Source organism: Miniopterus schreibersii (assembly GCF_964146895.1).
Source record: "Miniopterus schreibersii genome assembly, chromosome: 15".
Lineage (NCBI taxonomy): Eukaryota > Metazoa > Chordata > Mammalia > Chiroptera > Miniopteridae > Miniopterus > Miniopterus schreibersii.
Window position 1 is genome coordinate 31,121,841 of NC_138115.1, and position 27,179 is coordinate 31,149,019.

A 27,179-nucleotide genomic window follows, 5' to 3' on the forward strand; every position below is an offset into this window, starting at 1 on the left:
CTATGTTGGAAAAAAAGGCCTGAAGTTTACCTGTAATAGAAAAGATCCCAATTTGCTTCTATTTTTATTCTTTGTCTTCTCTTTCGAAGAACTACTGGCTTTTGATTTGTATTCTGGAAAGAAAGAAACTTCATAGTGCTTAATCTGGGGTTACCTAGTAGGCTCAGTCAGAAGATTATTACTTTGTAAGTGATAAGAAACATTTTCTTCATCAAATTTGGCAGAAACAAAACTACTGAAATAAAATCTATAAAATACGGACATACATTAGATTATATCAAAATATAATACTTGTTCAGCATATAGTTCTATAGTATAGTGTTGCTGGAATATTTTCATGTAGCCTAAACATACTGTTTCAACACCAAACTTTGTTAAAGTTTATAGTGATGACTAATAAAATTTATAACAATCAAAAACAGTGACTCATTTTAAACATTTACATGCAGTTAATACAGAAGCCATGGGAAAATAATAAATGCAAAAGATTATAGGTTATTAAACTGCTACCAAAGCCAAGAAGAGCAAGAACAAATTGAAATAGCTAATGGACAAGAAATAAGTATCTACATTCAGACATATGTGAAGTAAGACTTGAATTTAATTTACTAGACAAAGAATATAAAAAACAACTGCACATGCCAGGCAGTTGGATGAATTTCACACATGTAGCAGGAACTTAAACTCACCATATTATTTCTGTCCTGAATTTAATTGTAAAAAGAAAAAAAAAGAAAAAATTTTTTAAAGAAAATAAAAATAAGAGTCTAAATCGAATCTATATACAAATTTTACAAGGATGTCACCATTATAAATCATCTTCACTTTAAGACAGGAAACAAAGGCCCACCTGCTTCTCATAGACTCAAACTTTAGGCAATTATAAACCCATTTAAGAATTCAAAAAAAGCTATGGACCCTATTCCAGAGAAAGACACATACATAAATAAGGTTTACAACTGGAGGGGAAGATTTTAAAGATTTCCTGAAGTCTATATACATTGACTCCAAGTCAAACCTGTAGATATTTCAGATGTAAAAATTCTAATCTTCAATGTGACAGAAACAAAAAGTAGAAAGTAGTATAGATTAAAACATCAAACACTGTAACTTCATTAAATAAGAGGCGAATTATATAAAATAAAGCAAGAAAAGACAATAGGTGATAGAGAATAAAGATAAAATGAGTAATACATTTTAACAAGTAAATGCTGTTTGAAATATAAAACCTATTAACTGTAGTAGAAAATGTTTTCTACAAATTTTATTTCTATGCACTATCATAAAAACTAATTTAAGGTAAGAGTTGAATAAAATTTATAAACAATTAATGACAAACCTTTTCTTAAAATCTTAATTAAAAAGTACTTTCTTTAATCTTCCCTGCCCTCAGGACAAGATGCTAGGAGTCTAGAGTAATGAAATGTAAATACTATACAAAAAAGGCAAACAGCTCTCTAAAACCAGAGCTGAATGATCTAGACTTAGGCTTAAAGCCATAAATGGCTAAACAAAATCCCTAAACTGAAAATAACATAAATAGTAAGAAGTAATTTTATTCATTAGCCAAAGGTTATTACTAATCCAGTACAATACATTAGCTATATATGGAACTGACTTCATAAACATTCTGATTATAGGTGAAATGTAGTTAATTTCAAAGACTAGCCAGTTAATCTTGACAATGGTTAATTTTTAGACTTTAGCTTTTAAAGCATAAGATCATTCCAAAATGTGGTGTTAATATTTATGAATGAAACAGTCACAAAGGTTATTCACTGTTTCATAAAAAAATTAATGTTAAAAACAGTATTGCAGCAGAAAGAATTAGTTTGCTATCAAAATAATTTCTTGGCCAGCATTTATCTATTTAATGTCATTATTTGCTCAAAACTTTAGATAACACCCCATGTAAATGAAACCAACAGACCAATAAAACATGATTGATATTAAAAATGCATTCCTTTCACTCTGAATTGTTGTCTTTAAATAACAGATGTTACCCACATTTCTAGCTAAAGTAGCTTTGGAGCACTCTCCTTCTCAGGAGCACACCTGTGCCTTTCCTGTCCTTCTCCCCGAAGGTGCATTACCTTTACCTTTGTCTCCTAAGATCAAAGAGCCCCTTCTTTTGCCTCTGTAACTTTCTCCTAAACCCATTTCTTCTACTGCTCACTTCTGCTTCTGTGACTTTCTAAATAAACTTTCTCTTATAGTTTAATAGATAGAGATAGATAGATGATAGATAGATAGATAGATAGATGATAGATAGATAGATAGATAGATAGATAGATAGATAGATAGATAGATAGATAGATAGATAGATAGATAGATGATAGATAGATAGACAGACAGGTAAGATAGCTCTGGATTCAAGCTTAGGCTGGATAAATGTGACATGTGAAATCTGATACCAAAAACTTATTTTCAGTATAATTATATCCAACAGTCTGGAACAACTGTTGTTTTAGAAATGGGTTTAACCACCTAAAGCCAGAAGTTTGTAATTTTTAATAACTGCAAAGCTCATTTATATCATATCTGTAGAATTTCAACTGTTTAAATGCTATAGGGATATTACATGATCAGATATGTAAACAGGGTGTGGCAAAAGTAGGTTTACAGTTGTGAGTACACAAAATTTATTCTTGTACTATTATTTATTATATTATTTTCCATCCAAACACCTGTAAACCTACTCTTGCCCACCCTGTGTAGTGTTATTTTCTTCCTTATACATCAAAGTAACCCTGTAAGTAGAGAAAGGAGGCAATGTTATTCTGATTTTATGAAAGAGGAAAGTAAGGTTCTGAAAACCCATAATGTGCTATATGGGTTAATAAGAGGATGATACCAGGCTCAGATGTAGGTTAATCAATTCAAAGTTCAGTATTCCTAGCCATTTGAGAGCCTGTCTAATGACTCTTTATATTGTATATATCACTCATACAAATTAGCATTAACCCATTATGCTCAAGTTCTAAAGAACTTTCAGTCTCAATTTCCGACAGACACACAAGACTCTTAATATTTGTTCCATTGCACCTGATGTGCTATGTTAAAATATTCTGAAAATTCATAAAAAACTTGTTTGTTTTAGAAAGGCAGTTCTATTACTTTCCTTGAATAAGGAAACAGCTACCATAAATAAAGAGATGGTTAAAGGAAAAGAATTTAAGTGTGGCCAACAAAAACCCTGAGATCAAGTCAAATTTTACAAGACACCTTAAAATCATTCTTAACTATTGCACATTCCATCCTAAATAGAAGAATGTACGTTACTAAATTAGGTTCTGCAGCACATATTACATACTGAAAAATGAGACTAGAACTGTTCTAGTCTGACCTTCATTTGAGAAACTAATACTGAAAATTTTAAGTATACACAGTAATTTAAAAATGTGCATCCCATTTCTAAAACACTTGTCTAGCTAGCTCTGAATTAAAAAGCTAAATAGGAGCACTGGCTGCTGTGGCTCAGTTGGTTGGACCATTGTCCCGTGCACCAGAGGTCATGGGTTTGATTCCCTGTCAGAGCACATACCTAGGTTGTGGGTTTGATCCCTAGTCCAGGGTGTATGAGGGAGGCAACTGATCAATGTTCTCTCTTTCACATCAATGTTTCTCTCTCTCCTTTCCTCCCTCCCCAAAATCAATAAAATAATAATACCTACTTTTACTACATGTGATGGTTTCTGACATATATATATATATTTTTTAATCCTCACCCAAGGATATTTCTTCCATTGCTTTTCAGAGACAGTGGACGGGAGAGAGAAAAACATTGATGTGAAAGAGACACATCAATTAGTTGCCTCCCACACGTGCCCTGACCAGGGCCAGGGATCAAGCCTGCAACCGAGGTACGTGTCCTTGGGTCGAATCGAACCCAGGACCCTCCAGCCCACAGGCTGATGCTCTAACCACTGAGCCAAACCGGCTATATTTTTTTAAAAAGCTAAACAGGAAGGGCACCTTTATTTTTATAGCTACAAAACAAAGTTCAGACAAGGAAGGAAATAGATATAAATAAAAAAGTATAGAAACTGGAAGTTATGGAAGAAAATTAAGAAATTGATATTAAATACCTAACTAAAACCCTAATCATTGATTCAGAAAACTATGAATTAAGAAAAATTCATATAAAACTATGAATCAGAATTAGGCAACATTTCTTCAAGTGTTCAGTCAGAAATACCTGACTATCATCTCAGTGAACAGCTAAAGTAAACCTAGCATATATAAAAGTGCTAGAACTTCGGAAGCAGATTCTCTTTTTACCTCTTTTTGCGCAATACCCATTCTATCTCTCCAATGCATCAACACAAGATCCACTTTTTCTTTGGCAAATTTTTCAACTTCTTTAGCAGCTTTTCCAGCTAGTCTTTGCCACTCTGGAACTTTATTAAATTTTCCATACTGATCCTGTAAAATAATGTTGAAATCCATTACAGTCCTGTTTACAAATTTATTATAAAAATGTAAGTAAAGCTTAGTCACACTATTTTACATGATTAAATAAATACTGAATGGTAGGGGCTCAGTGAAAAGACAATTTCTGTAATAATACGTTTTTCAAGAAATCTTAAGCTTCTACTTAGTTTTCATGATGATTCCTTTTAGAGGGATGGCAAGATGCAAATGGGTGGTGGTGCAGACAGAGAAATGTGGTGAGGACAGAAAAAACCAGACATACAAGACAGTAAACAAAACATCTTGAAATATGTCAAGTAATTTTTTTTTTTAATATATCTTTATTGATTTCAGAGAGAGAGAGAGAGAGAGAGAGAGAGGGAAACATCAATAATGAGCGAGTCATTGATCGGCTGCCTCCTGCACTGGGCACCGAGCCCGCAACCCGGGCATGTGCCCTGACCAGGAATCGAACCCCAATCGCCTGTACCCTACTTCGATGCTCAACCGCTGAGCCACGCCTGGCCAGGCATTAAGAAATTTTCTGACACACCAACCTTAATAATTAAAATAGCTTTGTAAGGAAAGAAATGAACTAAATTAATTTTTTCAGTGTTGGCCCCTTTCACCAAACATTTATCAACAATGTGCAAAACATCACATCACATATTTGAAATTTTTTTTAAATCCATTCCCAAATGTGACAATAAGCTAAGTTAGAGAAACAAAACATACAAAATTATTACTACTCATAAAATTAGATTGTGGTGATAGGTGTACAACTCTGTAAATATAACAGAAATTATTAAATTATATACTTAAAACAGGTGAGTTTTGGAGATATAAATTTTATCTCAATAAAACTGTTAGCAATATTTTTTTTCAAATACTATTATTGAATGCAGTGAATTCTTGGTATATTTCTAAAATTTTCAGTTTACATCTGACAAAAGTACTCTTTCATTCTGAAAAGACACTCAGGCCAATCATATTTACCATTGCTATTTTCACATTATCTCTAACATGCATCCGATCAGCATCCTTCTCAGGAACTGAATCTGAGCTGTCCAAGTATGCCAGCAAGCCTGGAGGCTAAAAACAACAAACAAAAACAAGACATCATCCATTCTCAAAACAACTGCACAAAAGAAAATTTAGCCTTCAAAACCCAAATAAATTCTATGATTTATAGAGGGTAGCATTTATTATAAGACAACTCCTATAATTATCTTTTAAATTAAAATCAGACTTTAAAAAACCCTTTTAACAGTATAAATAACTTACCAATGAAATTTTATTGGGCAAGAATATATAAATCTTTCCAGTTATGCAACTGACTTACCAAAATGCGCTTCAACAAGTTTGTTGCAGTTGCATTATCAGCTGTCCACAGTCCCACTAAATGTCTACTTAGCTGTCTGAAAAAAGCAGACGTTGAGAAAGGTTTGCTGCTTTATCTCAGCTAGAACAGAAAGGAATTTTTAAAAACAAAATATCACACAAGAAATATGACTACAGTAAAAGATCATTCTGATGCTAAATACTAAAAATTAATATTTTATTTTGGAGATATATGACATAGTAATGCAAATATTGCTAATGTTTTAGAATTTTCTCCAAATTAAAATGCTTCCCTGATAAACATTATACTGATTTTCAACAGACCTGAACATGAAGAAGTAGGTTCTTACCTCACTTAAAGATAAAAATAAAAAATTAGATCCGATACAATTAGTTTGTACAAGTCTTGATATAGAGATCAAAAATAAATATTAGACTTGATATACAATTAGTTTAACAAGTCCTGACATAGTGATCCTAGCATTCTGGCATTCTCTGGAATTCTGAACATGAACAAAATTCTACAACTCTGTTCTAATATAACCCTTTTGGAAAGGTCAGAAATAGCAAATATTTTCAGTTTTGGAGTTTGGACAAAGACTTAAAGCTCTTAGAGCAAATTATTCTACTCATCCCACTTTTGAGCTAACAGCATATTTTGGTTCAAAATGAAAATCTAGATTCATATTGACTCTATGGCTTAGTCATTTATTTATCTTAATCCTCATGATGACTTTTTTCTCCTAGGCTGGAAACTCCTCATGAGCAAGGAGTATGTTTTATTCACTGCTGTCCCTTCCGTGCTTTGGTAGGGGTTCACATGCCATTTGCTATAAGAATGGGCATAAAATCTGTGAGGAAAATAACCAAATAATCACCTGCAGTTATGTATGTATTTATACATGGTACATTCCCAGAAGAAAAAAGTTGATTAGGAAAACCCAAATTATACTTTGCTTTGTCACCCAAAAATGAACATTACTAAAACTGTTCGTTCCTGTGCCTATTTGAAAGCTAATACAATGAAATAATTATAATTACATTTGTAATTTCCTTCACTGGTGTTTGGTAGGTATATCAATGATTCCTAAAAAGGCTTTAATTAGGGATAAGAGATAACATTTTATAATAGCAATTTGTAAAAGATAAAGCAGTGCAAAATGAAAAGTGGTATTTTTATAATAATTCTGACAGCTTTTCAATACTGTGATTGATCACAGTAGGAAATAAATGTGACCGAGTAACTATAATAAAGCGGGACACAACAAGCAGACATCTAACATGGGGGTTCAATGGAATAAGACATCTCTTGTAATGAAAGACGGTGTCTGGTGTTGCTAATCAGGCAATGCACCAAGGAAATAACCTTCCTTTTATATCTTTTTGTCCTCTCAGGCAACACAGAAGACTACTTTTGTGATTAACACATACAAGTGACGAATGCAGACAGCTTCTCATAATAGTATAAACAGCAGAAAACTACTGGCAAGGCAGCACATTAATATATTCAATAACTGGAGGTAGGTGATAAAGGAAATTTACAGTATCATAAAGTAAACATAAGTCAGCAATTTATGTAAAAAGTAAAAAAGAACATGATTAAAATACTTAAACTTTTTTTTTTATTATATTAGAGTCATGAGTCATCATATGGTGTGCTAAGTATATCTGAAAGGGTCACATGTTGGGAATCCATACAATTTTAAAGGACTGGAATTCATATAGCCTGTAGTAAACAAATATTCATGTGTTTCCTTATATTTGAAAAACTGTTATAAAAATGATGATTTGCCAAAGGGAAAATTTTTACAAGACATTTAGGATAGGCCTATGTTAGGCTGTTTAGATATTAAGGTTTTCTTTATTCTTAAGAGTACCAAACTGACCAAAGATATTTAAAAACTGATTATATGAGGTTTTCACATAGGGTGATCTGCAGGCAGGGTGGCCAGATGGACGTACAAAGAGAAAAAGCCTGGGCATGTGGTTCTAATTCAGTCAGTTTCTAGGCACTCTCTTCCATGTTCTAGTCCTGCGACTATGGGTATGAAGCCTGATAACAGGGTAGCGGGGAAAAGTAAACACAGTTCATTATTTCCTCCCACATTATCCTGCGGCAGAAACAATGATCATCTGGGCACAATCCTTCTATAAGGAGAGGAAAAGGAAAATGAGGTGAATTAAAAGAAAATATGTGTGTAATACAAACATTTGGTTTGTTATATGAAATATATCTGAATCCACTCTCTAAACAGCAGGTTAATTTAGCGCAAATTAAATTTAACCTACCTATTTGTAAGCATCCTTTGATCTGAGCTTATTGTAAACATCGCAGTGTGCAAGTGTCGAGGTAAGGCACCTTCACTGAGGGCAAGCTCCTGCATTTTGGTAGCAATTTCTTTGTCACCTTCCTTTGGAAAAAGGGTAAAATGATCCCTAAAGCAGCAATCTGAATAAATCTATCCTAATTTTGCAAAACTAATTTTACATTTCTAGATAAAATAATTATTCAGTATACAGTAATAAAAATTTAAAATGCAACTTCAATTACCCAAAAATAACACAGATAAGTAGAAGTAGAAGTAATTTTTAAAATATTAGTTGCCTTTGGAATGAGGTTTAAATGTTTCTAGGAAAATTTATCTGATGAATTATGCTTTGCTTAATTTAATATAAAAGTAGGTTCATACCTTGAGTATATAAGAGCCACCAAGAGAAAAGGTAATACAGGGAAATCAGCAATTCTACGAAAGGCATCTGCAAACCTGGCTTGCTTTTGTTATTAACAATATGGTACTTTTCATGGTAAACAAAATTCTTTATTTTTTTAAAGAATGATGTGATATAGTGGCAGTTCTTTTTATCTTGTATGGACTCACTTTGGCAACAGGACAGATAGGACGACTAATCAAAGGTAACCACAGAACTATAAATTAAGCAAGCAGTATTATATTTAAGACAATCTGTGGAAGAGTAAAAATGCTCACGTTACTGAAAAAAGTACAAGTATGTAGTACAACTGAATATGTAGTATGTATACAAATATACATACAGTATGAATATGTACATATATCATTTAGACATATAAACATGTAGTATATATGCAAATATATACATAGTATGTATATGTACATACATCATTTAGAACAGCATACAGTCTGAGAGGAAATTTACCAAAATGCTAATAGTTATCTCTGGATGTTAAAAATACAGGTGACTTATTTTTATTTATCCCTTGTATTTTTTTCCAAACACCCTAATGTTTCTTCAAAGATCATATACTGCTTTTACAATCAGAAAAAAATATTTTGAGATACTTGGCAGGATTTCAGTTTAAATAAACAGACATCAGCTCTTGTCATTGGCTATGAATCTGACATGTGTGGCTTTTACTGAAGCCAAAAGTCGGTATTTTTATTTTATCTGGCACTCAAATATTTCTGCAAGAATGGCAATATATTGCTGGAGCAGGGTCAGGAATACACTTTTGTTTGGTCTCTTGATCCTAACTGTCTTGGGTTACTGCAAGCTCTGTAAATGAGAGATGTGGTACTCAGCTAAAATGAACATAGAGCCCTGGCCAGTGTTGCTCAGTGGTTAGTGTGTCAGCCTGCACACCCAAGGGTCTCCAGTTCGATTCCTGGTCAAGGGCAAGTACCTGGGCTACGGGTTTACTCCCCAGCCCCAGTTGGGAACATGGGGGAGGCAACCAATCAGTGTCTCTCTCTCTCATCAGCGTTTTCATGCTCTCTCTCTCTCTCACCACCCTCCCTTCCACACTCTCTCTGAAAAGCAATGGAAAAAATTCTCGGGTGAGGATTAACAAAAAAATAAAATAAAATAAAATGAAATGAGCATAGAACCTATTAGCTAGAGAGGGAAAATTAGCCTTTAGTTAGATATGCACAATAAAAATGCAAATAAACTTCAATGTTGCACCAGTTTAATACCTAAAAATAATTTTTAACAGCTACTTGAGTATGCTAATTCTGTGCTCATTATTTAGCTAAATGAGATACAATTGCTGATTTTTATTATAAAGGTGGCAAACATTCTTACATTTATCCAAATTACTACACAACAAAAGAATGCATTTAGATTGATGTTACTGTAAATATCCAGTATGTACATTTATAGCCACAATCTCAATTTTTGAAAACCAGAGAAGGTTAAAGCCAGAGATTGGAAAAAACAATATCCTGTGTTTAAATATCATGTCCTCATCTCTTAGAGGTAACTTACAAATGCACTTTAGCATAAGGAACTAATTTTTGTTACCATTCTTATTTGATGCCACTTTGCTATAAACTAACTCCCATTAACAGATTTCTATGTAATCTCAGTACTTAAACATTTCAAAGCCATCACCACCAACTCTCAAAAAAAAGCAAGAAAATTCAAACTTTTAATTCTTTTAAACTTAAAACAAGTAATGCAGAACAGAAAGATTAAAAAAAAAAAACTTTTTTTATTCTAAACCCACTTAAGAATTTGAAACAGTTTATTATTGGCAATTGTCCCTGAAACTGTTTTAAACTAATTTCTGAATAAAGATTTAAAATGATTTTCCTTACACAGAACAATTGCCAATAAAATATTCAAAGGCAATTTTGTCATCTTCAATTAAAATAGCCTATCAACATTCAAGTAAGTTTACAATTTCAAAATTGTTCTCTTACCTCTATTATTGCCTTCATAACCAATCCTGCTCCCTTTATAATTGCCATGGAAGGATGCTTTATAATAGGAGAAAAAACATATCACAGAATGAAAGAATTTTATTCCAGCAAACAGGAGTGGGCAAAAGTAGATTTACAGTTGCAAACAATAGTATAATATTTAATAAATAACACAAGAATAAACTCTGTTTCATGTACTCACAACTATAAACCCACTTCTGCCCACCTCTTGTATTTAGTTTTTACTCTTAAGGGTGATATATAATTTTATAAAGGTATAAGCCATAAAATTAGTAAAGGATACATAAAATTAGTAAAGGTATTCTTACAATATAGAGCCTTACAGATACTAAAAACATAGTTTACACATTCATAGGAAATAGCTGACACTTATTTGAATAATATGTATTATACTTATTTGAATGATAATTATGCTTATTTGAATGATAAATGCCAAACAATAATGATATTAAAATAGAAAGTGATATTTATAATATAAATAGAAAATAAAAATATCACATATAGACACATACATATACACATAGTAAATACTACAGTATCATATGAAGTAACAAATGCTTTCAACTGTTTATGAACAGCGCTGATAAAGCTCATATCTGAGAATTCGTAAATAAAAGAGAATTTTGGGTCTATCACAGCAAAAAATGAGTTCTTCACCACTTCTAATATGGAAAAGATGGGCAACAGAGTCAAAACAGTGATCAAAAGCCATCAACAGAGCTCTACATAAAATACCATTTTATAGGCATTAAATGTCCTAACATGATAATGTACTAGGCTATATTTATTTATCACTATTACTACAGAAACACACACATATTATTTTAAAAACAAGCTGATCCCAAAAAGGGGTCCTCTTAGATTAGTTGTACCTGATAAGAAAAATACAAGCTCTCACCTGAAAGAGTTTAAAGAGGGTCCTTCCGTTGGAGGCTACCATCTCTAAGAGCATATCAAACTGCTGCCCTTCTGTTGTCTCACTATATGGAGCACAGAGGGCAAAAGTAAGGAAGTCCAAGAGTGAACTAATAACTAGGGCGCCAGTCCCATGATCCTGAAACCAAGTAACATATTGCCTTGACTAAGACAGAGAACTTGATTCAAAACTTAGCAGTAATATGTTTATTTCTGTTATTCTATGTGTTAGAAGTAAACATCTAATTTCTCAACAAGAGATTCAAAATCTGTAGTACTTGTTTTACTAATGTAGCAAATCCATTGTGTACCATATCTCAAAAGGAAATAACTTCAGTGAAATTTCAAAAGAATAACAAAGACTCCCCAAACATGTAAAAGTTAATGCGTGCTTGTATTAAAAGCAATCTCTGCGTGGCCAGCTTGGCTCAGTGGCTGAGCGTTGACCCAGGAAATCACAGTTGGATTCCGGTCAGGGCACATGCCTGGGTTGTGGGCTCCATCCCCAGGAGGGGGCGTGCCGGAGGCAGCCAATCAATAACTTTCTCTCATCATTGATGTTTCTATCTTTCTCTTCCTCTCCCCTCCTCTAAAATCAATTTTTTTAAAAAAAATTAAATGAAATAAAAGCAATCTCTGACAACACCTGCAAAGCTGGCAATTTGTTCATACTCCTTCTAAGGTGTTACAGATTGCCCATTTTCAAAATTGTTGAACAGTGACTGAAAAACAAAGATTAGGCTTAATTTTTTTCTTTAGAATAGCTTATTTTATAACAACATTTTAAAGAAAGACAAAAATAAAAATAAAAATCTAGAATACCATTATAAATACTTAAAACACTTTGCAACCCATCCCCTCCAGATGAATACTAATAGTCCTAAAACAGTATTGTATTATTATTGTATTATTACTGACCAAGCTGAACTGTGACCAAATACTAACCAAAGTTGGGAGCTACAATGAAAAATCAAAAACAAAGCAAAACTGTTCATGTTGCAGTTCTAGAATACTTTCCAATAACATATGGTATCTCTCATTAAGAAAATTTAATTATAACTTACCACATGGGAATTAAATTTCTCCAGTAAGTTTTCCAGAAACTTCTTTGAAGAGAGAAGAGAAGCTTTGTTTAGCTGTTCTTGTCTTAAGTCATAGTCATCATGCATGGGCTATTGATGAAAAAACAGTGATAATTCATGAGCACTACCATGTTGCTGGCATCACATACAAGTCATTCATAAAGAGTATTTTTTATACAAAAAAAGAACTGATAAGACAAGGAGGCAATAGTGATGATTTCCTCGGATCTGATGAGACTTTATAATATGCTCATCAAGTTACTACAGATAGTACTACACAAGATACTCCTTCAGAAGTCAGAGACCTCCTTTTTATGAGGCAAGTAACACCCATTCCGACTTCCCCAACTTTATGATTTAAATTTGAAATAAAAGCCAATACTTCTTTGTCTCAAGGTGATTTTCTTTTGACTATTGGAATAATTGAGAGTGTAAAAAGATTCCAGAACGCTGGTGAGAAGTATAGATAAAATCCTAATCCTAATTCTGTCACTGACTAGAGCTGACCTGAGGCAAGATTAAATTACTTCAACACTCAGTCTCCTTTTCCTCAGCTATAAAGTGGGTACTTGTTTCAAACGGCTAGTATGAAGCTTGAATGAGGTAATTCATGGAAAATACATAGCCAAAACCAACTGCAATGAGGGCTCAATATGTTTGCTTCATACTATCATATTTTATGTTCTGGTTAGCCCACTAATTCTTTTAATTTAAATATTTGGAATAGTGAAAATAGTAAAATTCACACTTGGGAATAAATGCAAGGTTATATACACATGATTACTTTTACTCTACACCACTAAAATTGCCTAAAACACTTTATATAAGAAATAAAGTACCATATACTATATACAAAATTGAGGAAAATTGGAAATTTCAAAGTTATACTGAACAACTGCTTCTCCCCCATATATGCTGTCACCAAGTTAGATCTTTGTCTCTCAAACAGCTTCCAAATGTGTCTTCTTTAGCCCCTATCCTACCTTGGCAACCCTACATGGTAATCTGGTTTACCTGTCTCGTGAGTTTATCTGTAATGTACTCTCCACATACCACCCAAGAGCTTTCTAAAAATTCAAACCTCACAGATTACTGCTCCCCTGAAAAACCTTTCAGTTGTTCCTTACTAAAGGATACAAATCTAGCTTCTGTGTCTGATACAAAAGGTTTCATTATGACTGTCTCTGCATGTATCTTTAGCTGAAACTCGTAACCCCCTGCACCCCAATATGTACCTTATGATCCAGCCATATTCAATTATTTGCTGCTTCCCAAACACGCCTTTGTATATGCTAATCTCTCTCCCAGGAAAGCATTCTCATAGCTGGCAAATACTTGCCTGTCCTTCAACATTCAGATCAAGTGCAACATCTTGGAGAAAGACTGGCCTAGAATCTTTTACTTTCCCCTCACCACAAAACCAAAATTAAGTGCTGCTTTATAGTGATTCTATGGCCCCTACCTACTTCATGTTGTACACATATTCCTTCCTTACTAGACTGTCAGCAATTTCAAGGAAGAAAGGAACTGTCTTAACTTCTTTGCATTTCTAGCACAGTGCCTAGTTAAAAGGATGTGCTAAACAAATGTTTATTTGCAAAAATAAATGGCTGTTAAGAGCAATATAAGAATGAAAGAAACACTGAATTTCACTGGTAAAATTAAAATCTGGGTGTGTGGAAATTTAAACCATCAGTCAACTTAAGAAAAACCCTTTTCCTTATGAAAAATACTACTTACACACATAAGGGCACAGAGCATGTCGACAGCTGCATGGATCACACCATTGTGGCCCCTCTTGAGAGCTTTCACTACCTTCACTCCCAGACGCTCCCGAAACCTTGTCGAACAAAAACCAGGCATATGATAGCCATACCAGAGCATTATTCTATTATTTTACTATTAAAATATAAAATAAGTCATCAAGTTTCCATTATTGCATTACCACAGCAATGACATTTTGAATCCCACCTACAGAACATTATCAGTTTTCATAATAATTTTTTTTCTTTGAGAGGGAAGATTTTTTTTGAGGTTAATTAAAACGAAAAGGCATGTAATTTCCCGCCCAAATCCATTGCAACAAGAGTCAGTATTATTACTGGTGAGTATGATACCAATATCCCCCTTCGGTTCCACTCACCTTCCCTTTTTTTTTTTTTACTTCTCATGAATAATAACTACCGTTATCACTACATAAAAGGTATCAGGTTTAATCAGCTATAAAGAGGTAAACTGTTGATTATCTGTTATTCTGAATTGTTAAGATTCTCTGAAGAAGTTATGTTTCAGAAGACAACTTACCTTGGAAGCTGAGTAAAGGCTAGAAAACCAGCTTTGGAAGCCACAAGCCTCCTTACTGCCTGGAATTGACTCTCTAGCTCTGGATTTGAGGCTACAACATCTCCCTCTTGGGACAATAACGCTGTTATGGCATTATTGATCAGTTTTTCTTTGTTTTCTGAGAAGAGACCCTAGGTAAAGAAAAATTATTTCAAAAAAGCTTCCACACTAAAAGTTAATGACAATGAATAATTATGATACAATGTGTCTTACATCCTGCGTTACTGCATGCAGAACACCACTGTATGAAATGTTAGCATTGAACCTGAATACAGCATCTGCAAAGTTGCCATCTGTAAGGAGATAAAAAGGTTAAAAAAGATTGTTTTCATTCCCGATTCTTAAATGATTATTAAATACATGGATGGAAATGCAATTACATTTAAGTCAATACTTACTCGGAGGTGTAGCCAGGAACCTGAGATGAAGGCTCTCTACCTCCTCATCGACAGGCATGCTTAGCAACCCCCATCGCTGACCTTTATGGGTTGGTGTCATTTTTACACAAACATCTCTATTACCAGAGGCTCTTACTCCATCCAGCAAACTTGCTAATAAGGAATCTCTAAGCACGGTTAAAAATAAAAAGGTTTTACAATTGATAATTAAGAGGCATTTTGAATTAGAAGACAACACAAACCCTTCAGCAAGTAAACTGCTCAGGGGAACACTGGTACAAGGGAAACACGGGCTTTAGGAGAGGGTCTGCAGTTCCAATACTAGCCTTTTCACTTTGCTGTCACATACCTTGTACAAGTTACTTAAACACTGTTGCAGCTTTACCATTTTTCTGGATCTTTTTAAGATTATTTTTAACAATTTTGCTGAGGTATAATTTCCAAATCACAAAATTCACTCAATTAAAATGCACAGTTTAATAATTTTTAGTAAATTTATACAGTTGTTCAGTCATCACCACCATCCAGTTTTGGTATACTTCCGTCACCCCAAAAAGTTTCCTTGTGTCCATCTGCAAAAAACTCCCCAGCCCCAGGGAACCACTATCTCTACAGTGTTAACTTTTTCAAGAAACTTTGTTAAGAGACTAAAAGAGAAGCCACCAGCTGGGAGAAAATATTTACAAAAGATCTACCTGATAAATAACTATTACTCAAAACGTACAAGAAACTTAAAATTCAACAGTAAGAAAAACCACGCAATTTAAAAATGATTCAAAGTCTTCACAGAGACCTCACCAGAGATATACAGATGACAAGTATACGAAAAGAAGCTCTACATCATATGACATCAGGGAGATAAATCAACAGGTGAGATATCACTACACACCTATTGGAATGGCCAAAATATGGAACAATGGCAACACCAAATGCTGACAAGGATGTGGAGCAACGGCAACTCTCATTCGTTACTGGTGGGAATGAAAAATGGAACAGCCACTTTTGGAAGACAGTCTGGCAATTTCTTACAGAACTAAAATCCTCTTACTGTATGATCCAGTGATCACATTCCTTTATATTCACCCAAAGGAATTGAAAACTTATGTCCAACAAAACCCACACACTGATGTTTACTGGAGCTTTAGATTCATAATTCTCAAAACTTGGAAGCAAACCAAGCTGTCCTTCAGTAGGTGAACAGATTTAAAAAAACAAAAACCATAGTACATCCAGACAATGAAATATTATTCAGAGCCAAAAGGAAATGAGCTATTAAGCCATGAAAAGACATGAAGGAAACTTGATTGTGAAAGAATTATTAAAAGGCTACAAACTTGATTCCAACTATGACATTGTGGAAAAAGGCAAAATTAGAGACAGTAAAAAGATCACAGTTTGCCAAGGTTGGGGGGAGAAGGAAAGATAAATTGGCAGAGCACAGGATTTTCAGGCAGTGAAAATACTCTATATGATACTATAATAATGGATATATGTCATTATACATTTGTTCAAACTTATAGGTTAATCAATTGTAACAAATGTACCATTCTGGTGGGGGATGTTGACAATGGAAGGCTATGCGTAGGTGGAGTGGGGGTAGGAGGAACATGGGAAATCTGTACCTTCTGCTCAATGCTGCCGTGAAACTAAAACTGCTCTATAAAATAAAGTCTATTATAAAAAACCTCACAGGAAGAAAGCCAAATGTGAATATGTAGCCATATGTACATTGCTTATTTTACTTACCATGTCTTTAAGGTTGTTTTTATTGCTGAGTAGTATTCCACAGTATGGATGCATAGCATTTTTGTCTATCTGTTCACCAGGTGATATATATATGGATAGTTTCCAGTTTGGGCTATTGTAAGTAATGTTACTATGAACATTCACATGCAAGTCTCTGTGTGAGCATGTGTTTTCTTTTTGTAAAATAAAAAATACGTATTTATTGATTTTTCAGAAAGGCAGGCAGAAGGGGAGAGAGAAACATCAACTGGCTGCCTCCTGCATGCCCCCTACTGGGGATCGAGCCTGCAACCTGGACATGTGCCCTGACCAGGAAAGGAACTGGCAACCTCTAGGTGCATGGGATGATGCCTAACTAACTGAGGCACACTGCCAGGGCTTAATTTTTCTTGGGTAGATATTAGGAGTGAAATTGCTGGGTCACATGATAAATACATTTAATCTTTTACAAAACTGCCAAACTAATCTTCAAAGTAGTTTTATAATTTTACATTTTCACCAGCAATGCATACGAGTTCCAGTTTCTCCACAACCTTACCAACAATTGGTACTGCCTGTTTTCTTGATGTTACCCATTTTAGTGGGTATTTGGTGATTTTAATTTTCTTTTTTTTCTAGTGACTCAATCTTTTTGTGTGTTTGTTTATCATTTATATACCTTCTCTGGTGAAGTGTCTATCTGAATCTTACTGGGTTTTTTCTTTAGTATCAAGTTAGAAGAGTTCTTTATATATTCTGGATGCAAGTCCTTTATCAGCTATGTTTTTCAAATATTTTCTTCCTGTCTGTGGCTTGTCTTTTCCTTTTCTTAATGGGCAAAGTTTTAAATTCTGACAAAGTCTAATTAATCAACATTTTTCTTTTATGAATCGTGCTTTTGGTATTATATCTAAGGAATCTTTTCCTAATCCAGACACAAGTAAACTATTTTACCTTTTGCAGGTGAGAGTTACTGGGAACAATGGGACACTCTGCCTAGGGCCACTATCAAAGTTAAACAATACAATGTACATAAAGACTCTTCCTCTGATTAGAACACCCACACTATTTTTTTCAGAAGTTCTCCTCCTTGAATTTAGGACAGGAAAAAATATAACCTTTTGCTTAAGATACCATTTTTGTAGACTTTAGATCAAAAGCTTTCTAAGGTAAGAAACTGGTCATACTGTAGGAAATAAAAATACTTCAATAAGGCTGTATTATAGATAGTGGCAAAAATGCACCAGAACTGTTCCCACTAACTTTTCAAAACAGCTTTAGTCTTCATCTACTTACAACAGCATTAAAGAACTATCTAGAATATAAACAATGACAATGGCTCAATATATATAAAGGGAGATCCAATCATTCACAGAACGTCGTGATAAATGCGTTTGCCTTACAGGAGGAGTTTATGAGGTATAGCATCTCACAGGTTTTCATATCAACAGCCAAGCCACAGTAATATAAAGCTTAACTTTCAGAAATACACTTTATTTTCAACATTTCATTTAAAATCAAGTCACCATTTTTATTCTCTTTAGGAATTTGAAAACTAAATGGTCATTTTAAATATACAACAAAATAATGTTGCCTTTTCCTAAATTACATAAAGTTCTGGATTACAAATCTTTGTTTTTCCTCTTTGATGAAGCACTTTGCCTTGCACATACTATAATGGCAAAAGCCTGATGAATTTTAAGAAATACCTCTCTGTTGAAGAATATTTCCGTATTTGCCCTTTTATAAATTCAATGGTAAAAAGTTGTGGATTTTCTGAGTCACAAACCAATGCAAACACCTAATGAAAACAAAAAGCAATTTCAAAAAAAAGATGTTTAGTCTTACGGTATTTCGTTAGAAAAACGCATCACTTTTACAAAAATCAGTATTTAAAAGTGTGACTTGTTTACAATATCAGAATTTAAGAGCTGCTTGCTTAAGTTTCATTCAAGTTTTCTTACGATTGTTAAATAAAAAGTTCCATCCACTGTATACTCTGAAAATTTTGAAATATTTGTTGTTCTGAAGAATAAATAACGTGAAGAATACAGATTTTTCCTGTTTCCCATTCTTTAAGCATGAAAAAAGTATACAAAGGAACTTATTCTAATTTATCAATGGGAAGAAATCTCATGTAAGCTAACACTCATGAAACTTACTTCTCCTAAAGGCTTCAATGTTGCAATATTATAGGTTGCTGGATCACGTTCTACCAAACATGTTTCTGTAAGCGCTAGCAATCTTTTTACAGGTTCCTTCAAACAAAATTGAGACATATTAAAAAGTTATTGAAAATGTTAAAATCAGGTGAACAAATTTTTATTTTTAACACACGGGTCTTACCGAATGTCTAGGTGATATTTTTTGGACTACAAACTCTGCTAAAGATGTGATGGCTTCATCACTGCTGTATTTTCCAAAGCGGAGATTCAAATATTGCTCAAATTCTAAAGGTTCTTTTCTGATCCGCAATGAAATACCTATGTAGTTGCCAGCATGATCTATTGCACTCTTGATAATTTCTTCTCTTTGCTCTGATGCAAATAAATGCTGCACAAATTTTGAAATTTAAAGAGTCAGGGTTGAAATAACTAAAATGTAACCATATTGAATCAACTTGTAGGAAAGAGACTGAAGTAGCAATTCTAGAGGAAATAAGGTAGAACATCTTATCAGAAGTAAATAAACAGTGTGTTGTGGATGAAACATTATTACTAAATCAAAATCACAAAGTTTGGTGTATAGTCTTGCAAATAACTCAATGGATGGAAATGGTAACTACTCAGAGTATGGTTTTCATCGCCATGTGGAAAACAGCACTCTGGAGCTTTCAAAAGGGTCCTGAGGGACCCCAGCTAAGACCAGTGGGCTTGGTGGGTACTATACAGGCAGGATTCCAGTTTCAACCAAGGTAGCTCTGGTTTAATGTTTTCATATAGTGGGCTTTCTTGAAAGATTACCTTGAAGAATGTTTAAATGTTTATAAGTCATTGGCCTATGTATATTACAAACCAATCTCCAGGAGTGTATTTACAAAGGTTAAGAATAAAATATTGCTATTTGCATTTGGTGCCTGGAGGCCAGAAATGCTAAATGTCCTGTAAAGGATGGAGAGTCCCACACAAGAAAAAGAAAGGTCCTGCCCTGAATGTTAATATCTCCCTTGTAGAGAAACACCAGGTCAAATTATGTTTTAAAAAGTTATTTTATTCCCAATAGTTCATCACAGTCACTATGGACGTAGAAGGTACCAAATAAAAGTTTGTTGACTGAATCTGTCATGCTATTATAACTATAATGAATTGACTCATTTTTAGCTATAGCTAGTCTTTTAAAAGACTGGTTATGCTTAGAAAGTAGATAATTAAAATTAAAACTGCTTGATGCCACTAGGCAATAAAAAATGTTGGCAATTGAGGAGTATCACAATTCTCAGCCTTAATGTTTACTTTATGAACTATAGGGCTTGGTTGAAGTACTGTGACAGTTATCCTGTTAAGGTCTGCAAGGCCATAGTCCTGTAATTAGGTATGTTTTCCACCAAGGGGTTAACCAGTACAAACTTCCACTGCCCCGGGAAGAGACAAGCCTTTGGACAGCATTACCACAGCAGACTTTAGGTCTCTTTAGGGTGGGAGAAGGAACTAATTTCATCTTTTGGATGTGGATTCAGAGGTAACAAAATGTCTACAAGTATATTCCTAGACGAGAGACACTAGGTCAGTATCCATCATTTGAATAAAGAGTGAAATCTAGGGTGGAAAAAGGCTATAGCTTTGAAGAGGGAACATAATTGCAAATCGGACTGTCTAACCCCCCACTCTTTTTACCATCCTTTTGCTACCCTCTAGCCTCTTGTATATCTAAAAGTTCCAGGCTTGCCCTGGGCTCTGCCAGCCAGGTAGAGATAATTTAGGTACAGAATACTAAATCTTCGGGGGCGGTGCAGGAGGGTATAGGATGGGTAAATGGTAATGGATGGAGACTTGATTTGGGGTGGTGAACACAATACAGTGTACAGATGATGTATTGTAGATTGTGCACCTGAAATCTGTATAATTTTGTTAACTAGTGCCACCCCAATAAATTCAATAAAAAAAGAAAAAGAACACTAAATCTTGGAGTAGTGTTCCCAGGCCTCTAAGGTAGCTACAGGAATTAAAATTCTCAAGAGAAAGGATTCTTGAGAGTAGATTCAACTGAGCCTTTCCATGCGGACACCCTCTCTCCCTACTGCTCATCTTTGAGATGTGGGCTTTCACTGAGGAAGTATTGATGTTTCTTATAAAAAAAGACATTAGAAGCTGAACATGATCTATAGCTCAGCTTCTAATGCTGATAAACAAGGTCTCAACATTTTATTTTTTATTTATTTTAATATATCTTTATTGATTTGAGAGAAAGGGAGAGGGAGAGAGTGATAGAAACATCAATGATGAGAAAGTCATTGACTGGCTGCCTCCTGCATGCCTCCAACTGGGGATCGAGCCCGTAATCTGGACAATGTGCCCTGACAGGGAATCAAACTGTGATCTCCTGGATCATAGATTGATGCTCAACCGCTGAGCCAGCCAGGCAAGGGTCTCAACATTTTAAATGGCTTTTGCTGTCCCCCACAATTCACATATAATTCATAATTTTAATATAAAAATATGCTAAAATTCCAAATCTGAAGTTTCAATAAATATTCAGATTTCAGATTACAAACAGCTGTGCAAAGGGGGGGAAAAAAAGCTATAAAAAAATAGATTTTAAATTACTTTTCGAAGAATAGACACTTGCCAGTAAGACATTAATACTAATAAAAATAATTCTAACCTACCATTTATTGAATATAAAGCCACACGCTCTGCTAGTAAGTATCTTACATAAATTATCTCACCTCAACCTCAATGTCAAGATAAAAAACACAAACAACAAAACCTATGTCACATATACTATACTCTCCTTGTTCTAGAGAGCTACAAATTGAGATTCAAGCTCTTAGATACCAAAGCCTAAACTCTTAATACCGTATTCCCTCCGAAAAGAGTCACATGAAATTTCAAAATGAAGTGGTAACCCCGTTTTCCTTCAAATGCTCACATCCCCTTTTAAATGACTTTTAAAGCAGAACTTACCAATCTACTAAACCCTCCGTAAAGTATACAGAACCCTCCTTGATAGTCAGAGAGATCCACAAAGCCCTCAATATTTCTGTAGTCATAGGAACAGAGGACTCTGTTAGTTGCAGGGTTAATCTGGTCAAAGCCTCCAGGAGTTACTTCCAAAATGACAGGTTTTCTGGTATCACTCCAGTGATGCTTATAACAGTTATATCTCTAGAGAAAAATAATATTAATTTTAGGTTCATATATACACTTACCATAAAATAAAGTTACATTTACTGCACCAGTCGCTGAAAAACAATCAGAAATCTAAACAATACTATAAATATTTAAAGCTACTATTCAAATTGTTAAAAACATTAATTTTAGCTATTTGGAGATTTGTGTTTATTTCATTAAGAATGTTCACTCTAATAGAAGAAAATATGTCCTTATTAAATTAACAAAGTTTTTGGTTATAATATTTTGTAAAACAATTTTAAGTCACTCTTGAAAATCTATAAAAAGAAAATAAAGGAAATTTTAAGTAGGAATGTTATTCTGAAAAAGTTTTATTGAGGAAAAGATTCAACTTTTGTTGATGGATTCTTTTAGTTAAGTTAGATTTGGAAAAGAGCTAAGTCACATTTCGGGGAAGTGACAGTATTCAATTTAAACAACATGAGTTAGTTCAGTCTATTAATATAATGATTTCTTTCTACACGCAAAAAAAAGCCAATGTCTCAGTCTGACTTTAAGCTTTTCTAATCACACCAATGGGAAATTCTCTTTAGATTGACCTCGTTAGCAAGTAAAATTGCATTCAGACCATAACATTCTTTCATAAATTGAAGTACCTAGTATCAGAAATGTTAGAACGGTCAACATCCATTCATGACACAGTTTAAATTCTTAAAAAGAAAAAAAAAAGGTTTAGCTGAGGCTGCTAACCAAAATTTATGGTACAGAAAAAAATTAAATAGAGGTAAAATGAGGCCAAGAATACAAGGATAACTAATTGTTAGATGTGAGCTAATACCCCCTTGCTCATCCAAAAAGCCCATTTTCCAATGCTGAAATAAGAGAGAAATTCTCTTGTATGTGTTCCGAAAAGAGTAAGGCACTACATACTAAACCCCACATGAGGTTCATGGGATCGTATGGAACCAAGTCCCCTCAGAACTACTGACTGAGGGCATGATACACATTACAGTGTCATGAAAGGCGCTCTGCAGAAGGCTAAAGGGCCTGCGTTAACCCAGAAGCCACTTACAGCCTTGACTCTGAGCTACAGCAGAAAGCGGCACCACACCTCTCCAGGAGAGGGGAGAAGGGAAGCCACAAAAAGCTGGTGCTTTTCTAATCAATCTTGTTTACATGTCCAAAACCCACTCTGCAGGATATTCTCCATTCCTCCCAGCAGATAATCAACTGTCATAATGAGACATGCCTGACAGAACACATCATATCCCTCAGGATTTTGAAGGCCAAAAAAGAGATTTCAAAGACCCTGATTTAGGGTACATCTAGGGGCAATTTTGAAGGCCTGAGGGCCAAATTCATCTTATGCAAGAGCACAGTCTGGGCAGCACAGCACTTGTGGGGAGAGGACCGCTTATTCCCAATATAATACCAGGTAGGCTGTCCTTCAGGCAATCCTCTAGAGATACTGTTTCTACCACAGTCCTGAAAAGTATTAAGAGGCTGCAGTTAACTGATATAAAGGAGAGCTTATAAACAAAATCAAATCTATAAGTACGCTTTTGGAAGCCGTTGTCTTCTAAACAGCTGAGATGTACAGAAAGCTCACCTGCTAACAAAATTAAAATGAGAACACCAAATTATGATTTATAGAAATCTGTATCTCATCAGGAACAAGAAACAAGCAGCTTGCCATTGCCATTAAATTATTTTAAATGGTTCCAGGGCGACCAGCCAAGATCAGTAAGGCTTCTGGGATGTTAAAACAGTAGATGATGGGGGCTTTAAAAAGATAGGGGACTGGTACTGCCAGCATATCAGAATTCAGTTCCTATCTATCCCCAGAAGCTTGAGCTCTGAACAGTGCTATGAGTTTAGGCATTATTCTGCCCCCTCCTAACCCCAATAATAAAAGCATACTTCTTGTGGGGAAAAAAATATTTCAAGGGAGTGAAAAGAGCATAAATATCCATTTCCTCAGCCCAGAAGTTGCTGGTTTAGTTTAAATGCTGCTGTAACATGACTGGAGGCCTGGGGAAAAGTCAAGAAGATTCTAACAAGTAACCATGATTTCCCCAAAGCTGTCCGTGCACCATGCAAAGCTATATTACCAGCCAGATCCACTGCAAGAAAATGTAATAAGACAGTTTTGATATGCCCAAACCTTGCAACTTCCATATTTCTGAAACAGGAAACTCCTAGACCAAAAAACAATTGCACTTTCCAACAGGTATTATCAGCAGTGTGATGCTTACTGTTGCTCTTTAGAATACTGAGCCAAGACTAGCTGAACGGTGACAGCGTCATTTTTAATGCTCCATAGTTTTCTGCCTAAAGATTTTTCCCAAATACCAGCTTTAGCAGTCATAAATCTAATTCCTCATATTTGAGTTTCCTGTTAAACTACATTCATCTCTATCATGCAGTATCAGGCAACATTAAAATTGTGTTTCCTTTTTTTCCTTTTATCTTTGCCAGAAAAAGAACACAGATCATGGAATGATTTTTACAATAAAGGGTAACATTTAAACAAATAAATATAGAGATTAATAAATGTTAAATACTTACCCTTCCTGTGATTTTTCCTTCTGAAAAATCAGTCCTAAATCTCTGAAAGAGAAAACATAACCAGAGTTGGTAACAGGTAGGGAAGAATCCAGAACAAGTATTATCCCAACTGGTAACCCTGATATTTTAAAAGGGTATTAAATAGAAAGTGTGTGGAACTTTACTGAAAAACAAGACACAGTAATTAAACATATGACTGCTTTGTTCTGTATATACACTTAAAAAGGCTAATACTATCAACTATGCAGGATGTTCCAGTCTTTCAGCTAGAGAGAAGTGATCCTGCTAAAGGTTGAAAAAGAACCTGAGCAGAGCAGGACCAGAGGCTCGGAACATGAATATTTTACTTTAATATAACTTTCATTTTAAAAAGAGAAGTTTAGTTTATTAACATGGAACCTTTCTTACCAATGCCTCTGTGAGAAGTTCCGTTCTGTGCTCTGTAGAAAACTTTAAAGTCTCTGACTTTCTTCCACTGCCCTTACGAAAGGTGAGGCTGAACTCCGCTCCTTGTCCTTTGCCAACGGGGCTGATGCTGCAAATATCTCCGTAAGGCCACTAGAAAGAAAGAGATTTGTGAACCGGCCTTATAATACAGTGAAACAACACAACTACTATTTTCACTACTTTAACTTGATGATCATTAAATAAGAAAATTTTACAAAATAATACTGAGGTCTAGAAGTTATGTCTTAGAGTAATTCTATAACACCAGAATTTTTAAAGGTTTTCAATCATCAGAGACAACAATAAAAAGAATCCTATCTGTATTCCAATTTTAATGATTAATGACATTAATCCAAAGCAACTAAAATAAATACTTAGGAGAGAAACTGGAGAATAAAATCTTATCATTACCTGCAAATCTGTTAAAAACAACACAAAGAGGAATCTGTAAAACATGCCTAATTTAAAATTAAAGTGAGCTACAATATATATAAATATGTTTACTTATCCGTGTTCAGATTAGTCTTGACTTTATAATCAGTAGTCCTGGTTTCATGACAAGTATTTTCCAACCACTACCCTTGTGACTGCACTTATGACTTATGTATGCCTGTGGTACACTAACAATGCAGCCTTAAAAAATATAAAAAACTAATTTACCAATTTTACATAAACAAGATGGCTACAATCTATGGTAACTTATCAAAAAGTTATACCATTTAGAGCCTAGATATAAGCACATTCTCTTCCTGCCTCCCTTTTTATTTATTTTTGGTTCTGAGCATTGAGCTGATTTCAGGCCAAAGAGTTATGGGTCATATCCTGGCTTTTAACAGCTTCTAACATGATTACCTGATTTGTTACTTCTAAAGTATTGGGATTATATGTAGTAATCGCATGGGTTCCAACTGAAAAGACACGCTTATACCTACAAAGGAAAACAAGTACTTAAATTTAGTCTTAAGTAAAAGTAACATTTTATAAGAAAATATGTATGACATCAACACAAAAGGAACATTTCAATAAATAAACAGAAATGTGTTAGTTGACTGTGACTAAATATAGCTTAGTTTTATATTCTCACATTTTTTAACATTCTAAAATATTATTGCTATTAAAACCTACCTACCATTCGACTGTGAACTTGTGCGATCCTTAAGTTGAAAAATATGATCTATGCAAGCAATCTTGTGTTGTTAATATACATGAAGTTAGCAAATCACCACCTGATGCCAAAAGATTCTAAATGGAAAAACTTTAATTAAACACACACACACACACACACACACACACACTCACTCTGCACATTTCTAATTCTTTCAAAATATCCTTTTAACAAAACCATGATACAAAAAAGGAAAAGCTATGACCTGCAACTGGTCAAAGCCACATTAATCATTCCTATTTAAGCAACTACCTATTACATTTAAGTGTTGCAATTTTATAGAAGTCGGAAGCACACATCGCAGACAAGCAATTTTCACTTCTCACTTCATTTCCTTCACTTAAAGTAACAAGTATCTAAAGGAGACGAGGAATGCATAATGATAAAAATGAAACTGAATTAGAAAACCTTATTTAAAACTGAAGAATTCCTTCCTTGGAAATAAAATAGGTAAAACATTAGTCTAAGAAAAAACCCAAAATTTAGAATAAAATAATTTATAACTATAGACATACAAAAATAAAAAATAATGTGTATAAATCTATGCTGATAAATCTGAAAACTAAGAATAAATCAACCCCAATATAGGAGAATTTAATAAAGCTGCAAAGAGTTACATCCTAAATGCACCAAGCTCAAACAAGGAGATAAAACTTTAAAGGAACAGATCAAGTCCCATGCTTCTTAAATTGTTCCAGAAAACAGTCTAAGGAAAGCTTCTCAATTCTTTTAGTGACACTAAAACATGATAAGACAACACAAAAAAAGAAGGAAAAAATACATCAATCTAT

At 34.2% G+C, this 27,179-nt stretch overlaps 1 protein-coding gene across 2 annotated transcripts in view; it reads right to left on the reverse strand.

The window, feature by feature from the left end:
• DNAJC13 (DnaJ heat shock protein family (Hsp40) member C13) overlaps positions 1–27,179 on the reverse strand; it is a 95,525-nt gene that overhangs the window by 51,688 nt on the left and 16,658 nt on the right. Inside the window, exons 3-22 of one of the 2 annotated variants that reach the window (XM_081159901.1) lie at positions 26,076–26,151; positions 25,185–25,334; positions 24,777–24,818; positions 22,041–22,241; positions 19,264–19,470; positions 19,080–19,175; positions 18,627–18,718; positions 15,193–15,359; positions 15,008–15,087; positions 14,756–14,925; positions 14,192–14,291; positions 12,434–12,541; positions 11,353–11,508; positions 10,434–10,490; positions 8,044–8,165; positions 5,756–5,831; positions 5,410–5,505; positions 4,282–4,425; positions 690–704; positions 31–113 (exon numbers count right to left, since the gene is read on the reverse strand). In XM_081159901.1, coding sequence (XP_081016027.1) covers positions 31–113; positions 690–704; positions 4,282–4,425; positions 5,410–5,505; positions 5,756–5,831; positions 8,044–8,165; positions 10,434–10,490; positions 11,353–11,508; positions 12,434–12,541; positions 14,192–14,291; positions 14,756–14,925; positions 15,008–15,087; positions 15,193–15,359; positions 18,627–18,718; positions 19,080–19,175; positions 19,264–19,470; positions 22,041–22,241; positions 24,777–24,818; positions 25,185–25,334; positions 26,076–26,151 — 2,238 coding nt within the window. The remainder of the gene's footprint in view (positions 1–30; positions 114–689; positions 705–4,281; positions 4,426–5,409; positions 5,506–5,755; positions 5,832–8,043; positions 8,166–10,433; positions 10,491–11,352; positions 11,509–12,433; positions 12,542–14,191; positions 14,292–14,755; positions 14,926–15,007; positions 15,088–15,192; positions 15,360–18,626; positions 18,719–19,079; positions 19,176–19,263; positions 19,471–22,040; positions 22,242–24,776; positions 24,819–25,184; positions 25,335–26,075; positions 26,152–27,179) is intronic. The other variant, XM_081159902.1, reaches the window with a different exon arrangement.